The sequence below is a fragment of the Meleagris gallopavo genome, chromosome 2 (genome assembly GCF_000146605.3).
Source record: "Meleagris gallopavo isolate NT-WF06-2002-E0010 breed Aviagen turkey brand Nicholas breeding stock chromosome 2, Turkey_5.1, whole genome shotgun sequence".
Lineage (NCBI taxonomy): Eukaryota > Metazoa > Chordata > Aves > Galliformes > Phasianidae > Meleagris > Meleagris gallopavo.
Genome location: NC_015012.2, coordinates 78,516,257 through 78,524,055, shown reverse-complemented (window position 1 = coordinate 78,524,055; position 7,799 = coordinate 78,516,257). Strand labels below are relative to the sequence as shown.

The following is a 7,799-nucleotide window of genomic DNA, read 5'->3' as shown; positions in this document are numbered from 1 at the left end:
AAAAAAAAAAAAATCGAGGGCAGGACTCCAATACCACAAAGATATTCGGAGTCAAACTCAAACACTTTATGTGTGATTACAATACCAACAAAAAACAATCCAAACCAACCAAGACTTTTGCCTCTTCCCAATGTTATTAAGTACCTCCTTTTTGATCTGGAAGACTCTCAAGTTCCTGTAGTTTTCTCTCCCCATCAAACTTTCTTAGAACTGAGAAACTTTTGTTAAGGCCTATGCGAATTTTAAGTATTAGGCCAAGTTGCAGCATACACCATTCAAGTGACAATACTGGAATATATTTTATATAAATATATATATATATTTATACACACACACACTAATAAACATATGTAAATACTAATAAACCAAAACTGTTAAGTCTAATAAAAAGTAACTCAGTGAGAACATCTGAAAGAAAATGGGCACTATGACTACTGAGTGATGAATACATTTTATAATTATTTTTTAAATGGCCTAACAGAGCACTAATCTTGCAAATTCAAGCTTTTACAAAACTTGGAGCCAAAGGTTTCAATTTACCTAGAATAGACGTACCCAAACCAACACGCCTCAGATTCAAGATTCACACCTGTCTGTAGCAGCACAACTTCAAGAGTATGTTGGGGAAAAAGTCCAGTCTAGAAATTCACTGATGAGACAACTTCCTGGGTAACAGGTGTTGAATTGAATACCTTGCCATCCAAGAAGAAAACAGAAATTAAGTCTTCTGTTTCCCAGCTGAATACTTAACTAATAGGCAGTAACAAAGAGCTGAATATAACTCCGAGCCATGTCTTAATTCCTGTTTTTGAGAATCTGACTTACCACACGAGGGACTCAAATGCCACACTGCAGACTGGAATAAGAAATGGCAATTCAAATGCATCTCTATGCCCTCCATTACCGACTAGCTTTTACAAGACAGCTTACCATTCAGCATTTTTTTTTTTTCCCCCGTGTCCACTAAGACATTGAAATCTAACATACTGTTCAGTATATTGAAGATGTGCTGGGTGACTGCATTCCACTTTGGAGATTAAGAACCATGCTCTCCAAGAGCTCAGGTGCCAAGACTGTCAAGTCATTCAGTGAACCTGGGTAACAAGCCACAGTTTCAACATTTATTAGGTTTGTGCTGTCCTTCTGTAGCAAAAACACTGTTTTCCTGAAACATATAAGCTCTAAAACTAAGCAGTAGCAACCACTTAAGGCTTATTACCCTGGGTTTCTTTGCAAGTCTTCTAAATGCTCATCTATACAAGCAAGTTACAACGCATGAAATTACTCTAGTATTCCATCACCAAAACCACAAACTCAGTTGATTCCTTGAAAAAAGGAATGACAATAATACACAACACATTTTACAATAGCAGCTGTATTAAATCAAGAATGGCAAATGTATTACACAGGCTACAAACAACAATAAACGGTTGTATTTGCATGTGCAAATCACTCAATATTTATCTCAAAATGAATCTCAAAATTGTTTAAAAGAGCTTTAGACATTTCAGTTTTGACATTCCTATGGCAAATTTTACTATTTGGGGTAGGGTAGGGAATAAATTTCTTGAGTCTAGCCGACCGAAGTCTTTAAGCTAAGCCAGTAGTGTATGATCATGAAGTAAAACATCGAGCTGTGCAATTAAGACCCATACAAAAATCTATCACCACAGTGGAGAGTACAAATGAAAACATGGAATATATAAATTATATACATACTTACAGAGAGTAAGCCCATATGTGTAGATAGTCACTTATGGGATCAAGTTCTATTATAAATTAAAAAAGACTAAAATCTGGCAGAAACCAAGGGTGTTTCAAATTCAGTTGTGATTGTGCTAACTAATTTAATAGCAAATTCAAAGTTCATAAAAAAAAAAAACTAACTCAAAGAGAATGTTCTGCATGACACTCTGTCTCCGAGTGACATCTGTCTGCAACAAATAGAGAAATCAAAGCTTTTGAGCCTTGATATAAGTTCAACACAGAACAAAAAAAATTATCTGGCTGCTAGGAATTTGCAATTTCACATTCACTAACTGGGTAAAAGGAATTAAGTCTCAAACTGACTCAAGCTTTGATTTTTGATGCTGAGAATGAAAGAATTCAGACTGGGGAGACCTTAAAAAATACCCAGTTCCACTTTAGCGATTTGACATGTTTTAGATATAACAAGCGTTCCACCTAGGAAGGGAATACATGATTGGACTAATTGTCATTAATAACCACCTAAGATTTTTCTAATTTAACCAAAAGTCCCCAAGGTCTGCAATTTTTACAGGAACTTTTGCCATGAAAAAGACAATCAGTATTAGCTATATTACTACAGAGAGTTTTGCAAGGCAATGACGTGAGGTTCTTGAATGGCAAAGTAGATACCTCATGTCATTCAACTTTCAGGTTCGGTTCTTTCAAATTATATTCCCCATCTAATTCAAGATAACCCAGTCTGTAAAAGCTTTCCCATCCCATTCTGTTTTCCAGAAGTATGAGATGACAAACTGAACAAGCCCATGAATGTTACAGCAGTTATCAGAATAATTTAATAGTGGCTAACATAATGATGTTCCCAGTTGACACATTGGTTAGGAAACTGGGAAAAAACTGGCAGCTCTGCTCATTTGTGCAGTACCTTAGTAAATCAAAACATTTAACAGTTACAGCTCTGTAACAGTAATCCAATTTCACACTCTAGGAGCACCTTTCCCCTGTAATCTAAAAAACATTCCAATTACCACTCTTGTCTTTTGAAGTATCAGATAGAGAACACAGGTGAAACATACAGACACTGTAGAAATACCTCTCACTGTAGAGGATACCTGTCTCACACAGCTTTGAGTCAAACTGATTGCCAGATTTACAATTTCCCTCACTTCACTTAACAGGCAGACATTACCACATTTATTTCCAACACAAAGCATGTATTATCAGCTGCTGAGAGCTTCTGATTATCTCTACATTTCTTTACAACTCTGAAGATTTTCAAACGAGATTTTCAATCTTTTTTGGTGTTTGTGCCTCTTCTCACCCTTGATTCATACATTTCAGTTTTCTCAGAGGGTTGCCCAAAGTCCCAGGCATCTATAATTTAGATTCTGACAGCTCCTGAATGGACTCATCTTACACACAGCAAATGAACTCAGCCTGCTCTAAACTTAAAACTCCATGAGAACCATCATCCATCTGCTATAAGTAGTAGTGGAAAGGTATCCTAACAATGCAGTGAGGACATGCAACTCAACTGGTAAGAGTGAACAGCAGTGAGGAACAAAGGTATGTACTCATAGCTCCAATTGACTGGGTTCCCTCTTAAATTCAGTTACAGAAGTCAATGTAAAAAGAACAATATATAAAGTTACTGCTGTAGGAGTATAGGTTCTCCCGCAGATTTCAGTAGAATTTCTTCTCTATGAACTGTTCTGTACACTGAATACGTCAAAACTTTCTCTGGGTCCAGAGTCCATTTCTAAATGTCTGATCTTTGTTTTTTGGTTGGTTGGTTGATTTTTTTTCTTTTTCTTTTTCTTTTTTTTTAACCAGTGTATCTATGCCAGATCTCTTCTTCAGATAATCCTTATGCTGGCTTCTAAAACTGTCATTCCACTACAGCTGAAAGCTGGATGAAGCTTATTTTACAACATTCAACAAAGACAATTCTACAAATTTTCTCAACTAGTAGGCAAGGTCTGAATTGCATAACACAATACCTTTTTGAAGAATATGACACATAAAGACCTACTTAACATCAAGAAGCAGAAAGAAATACCTGTTACATCCATCTTCCAGAAGAACTAGTATAATGCAGAACAGATCATAATTGAAACCTGCATGTGGAGGAGCTCTACACAGAAAGGCTGATTGTATTCAATCAGAGCTGAGGCAGCATACAACATTGTATGAGATCAGGTGACTCCTGAAGAGTTTTAGCCAGATTAAGAATTAGTAACACAAAAAAATAAATGTGGTTTTATCTTGGTTTCCCAGGCAGGAGATAGAGTACTACAGGAGGGCCTCTGTCTCCCTGTCTCTTATGCATGATCTCTGACAATGTAAACTAGCATTCCAGTTTCACGTGGATGAAGCACGTAGAAAAGATGATACTACGGAATACAGCCAGAAGACTTCTCACATTTTACAAATTCAGTATTTGTCCCACTACACCGATCAGAAATTTCTCTCAACTTTTCTGGATGCAGGACCTTGGCCTACGTATTACAAATGCATGCTTCAAGATGGCCTACACAAAAATGTATTAAAAGCAAAAGGTTTAGAAAGGCTGCACTGGCATATCTGCATAAAGCATAGTAATTACCATGTTGAAGTAAGACCGGATTTTGACCCCTCTTGCCAAATCCCAAACTATGACATTCCCATCATGTCCAGCAGAGAAGAGAACTCTTGGATCAAATGGATGAGGTTCAAGTACAAACACTTCATCTTCATGGCCCTGAAATTAAAGACATAGCAAGATGAACAAGTGGATTATCTCAAATACCATTCAATATGGTAACACAAACAACTACATCGTTAATCTATGAAAGTGTTCAGCATGTAGCAGTTACTTGGACTACATTCTGTTGTTTGTTTTTTTGTTGTTTTTTTTTTTTGTATCTACATACTATTCTCTATGCAGTTGCAATTTTAGATTTTTAATAAGTATGTCAAGTATGACAGCTTCAGAACAAATTTGTCCCACAACTTGATTTTAAAAGACCAGAGTTCAAATTTGATATATTTTTTTTAATGCTTAGTAGACTTCAATTTGTTTAGGTATGGTTTAATTAGAAATTTAATTTAGAATCATTCAAGAATCAACTGTAATACTACAGTTAGATAATTACACCTCCAGAGTTAATATCAACTTTGCTTGAAATATTCTCATCTCCAGGTACCTACAGTTACCTATTTTCTCAACTAAAATAAGTAAAAGCCATTAGCAAAAAACCTTATTTTCTCTAGAAGACTGCTTTTTTGTATTCATGGAATGTTGAGATTGCAGTAACAAGTGTCTGTGTTTAAACAGCATAACTCTATTAACTGTATTTCAAATATCTGCCAAACTAGACTAAGGTCAAAAGAAACAACTTCTCTCCTTTCAAGATAGTATTTTAAGAAAAAAGTAAAAAATTAGTTCCAGACATCTCAACAATAATGGCAATTTGCAACTTTTAAGCTTTATTTTCTAGAAAGCAGCTGAGATATCTTAATTACACTTGAATCATGTAAATACATTTGCTAAAGCTGCAGAGAAAAATGAGTGAAGAAGAACTTTGATGACGTACACATGAAGTCTGCGTTTCAGATTGCTAAATCAAGGTAGAGCACCTTACCATGAGAATATGAATGAGTTGGCCAGTGAAAGAATTCCAAACTTTCAGTGTCATGTTATTGACAGCAGTTATAACAGAATTGTCATGGCGGTCCCACGCCACCATGGTCACTTTCAGTTTTGTAATTTTATCTTCTACACCTTGTAGAGTTTGTCTAAAACAAAAGAACAACAAGAGCTTCAAAGCAATTCCAGTCTGCTAAAAAACATTATGTCCATAACAAATGATAATACACCTGTGTATTACTTTATTATTGAGAATATCAGTATATTAACTCTTCAAGAACATTGCAGTATGAGAGATGCTACCCACTTTTCAACACACACAACTGGAGAAAGAGCTATCAGTTCTTAAACAAAGACTACAGAGTCCTCTCAATATTTTAAAAACTACATTATATATACCAAACTACAGTTTAATTCCATAGCAGTTGTTGAGTTGGCTGAAGAACAAAAATCCAACCTAGTCAATTAGTGAACAGTAATTTAGCCTGGAGAATATCAGTGTTAAGTACTTATAAACACAGAAAGAAGTATTCTCATACTTTCAAATGAGTTAAAATTCTCAGGAAATGTAAAGTACAACGTTACCACACTTATAACTTTACTATCAGCAAGTTGCACTTAATCTTACATGCATTTTTTTTTTAACCTTATAAAAATGGAACGCTAGCCTCCTGAAACGTAATCCACTTGAACAAATAAAATGGACAAAAATATAGAATCTTCCATTTGCAAGAGATGCTCTCAAAGTAATGCCTCCTATTTTATTAATTTGGCAGATGTCAGTGGTACTGCAGTAGAGGTTGAACCTTCCTGCCAATATTCTGTTCCACTTTGTTGCTCCGTGACAGATGGCAGCTGATGGGCAGTCAGACAACACTGCACCTGACACGGAAGTGTAGATGAAGCAAAAGTGTGTAACTGACTTCCTCCACGCAGAAAACAATTGTACCACTGGCAATTCACTGACTTTTGCTGAACACTGATGGAGACCAAACAGTGGATGTGAGCACAGTGAGGCGGTGGGTAGTGTGTTTCAGCAGTAGCAACAACGGGTCACCACCATTGTTGCAGATTTTTAAAAGCACAGCATGCAGGCTCTTGTTCATCACTGGCAAAAATGCACAGCTAATAGCAGTGGCTATGTTGAAATGAGTGCTTTGTAGTTGAGAATTTGCTCTATCAAACAGTGTTATTGCGCTCTTTGTATCAGCTGTAGTTTTCATGGAAATAAATAGGAGGCATTACTTTCAGAGCATCTTACATTGAAATACAACAAATGATCTAATTATATATACTGTACAGTTCAAAAGTACAACATGCCACTGTAGCTAGATTCCTTTCTAGATACAAAGCAGAACACAGGAGTCTTCTTATAGGCTGAATTCTTTCTTTCCTTTCAGTGCACCAATTTCATTATCTCTGATAAAATTGTGCTTATGCAAAAAAAGATCACATACAAAGTGCAGAATTGCACTTTACTCTCCTAATCGAAAGAGACAAATGAGAATTAACTACATGGCTGAAACAAGCAGTTCAGTTTCTCTAAGAAGTTTTGCATTTTGACCATAACGAAAAAAGATCCCATTGCTATTTTTTCCACGATCAGTTAAAACCAATAATTTTCCTTCAAAATGTAGCCCATAAAAAATAACTCAGACTTCATTTTTGGAGTGGTAATATACAACAGACTTTCATCCAAAAGTTTTATACTCATGTTTTATTGTGCCTGCCCATAACAAGATACCCTCTCATCCAAACTTGTAAGTAAATTATAAGAGCTCATTTAGCCACCTCTTCTACCCCTCTCTTGGTCTTTCAAATGTCTTTTCACGGAATTACTTTTGAATATACATATATTTTTATTAAATAAACTCCTTTAAGCCACTCAATATGATCAGTTTATGGAAAAGATTTACCCATTAAATCACTGTAAATCTTTCCAATAATCTAATGTTGGAAAACATTTCCTCCATGCAAAAATATTTATCTTCTACAAAGTCTCCACCTTCAAGCCTTTTTAATCACTTAGTCTACTGTACAGAAGTTTTCCATACCTACAAAGCTTTGTGAATTCTCAGATTATTCCAGGCAAGCGAGAACCCATTACATGGCAGGTAACTTACTTGCTCTGGCACATGATATGAAAGAACTCAAAATCCCTTTTCTGGGCTCGCAGATTCCACAATAACTTTTAAATATCACCAAAATGCAAGAAATCTCAGTAAGAGATCTAACTTGGTTTTCTTGGTCCAGAAGCCTATGTAAAAAGCATGAGTTTAGCCTTCAATGTGTCTTGTGTATCTTCTACTCTCTTAATCTAACCAATATACTAATGGAGCTATTATCAGGACAAACTAATTTCTACAGTTAAATATGTAGTTAAATATTTGTTTTCATTGGACTTCAAGAGCTAGACAAGCATACTGCACATTTAATCCATAATCATTAAAGGTGGCTTTTTTTT

General features: G+C 35.6%; 1 protein-coding gene across 1 annotated transcript in view; it reads right to left on the bottom strand.

The window, feature by feature from the left end:
- PHIP (pleckstrin homology domain interacting protein) overlaps positions 1-7,799 on the bottom strand; it is a 92,672-nt gene that overhangs the window by 57,297 nt on the left and 27,576 nt on the right. The window contains 2 exon segments of the mRNA XM_031552556.1: positions 4,313-4,447; positions 5,331-5,484. Coding sequence (XP_031408416.1) covers positions 4,313-4,447; positions 5,331-5,484 — 289 coding nt within the window.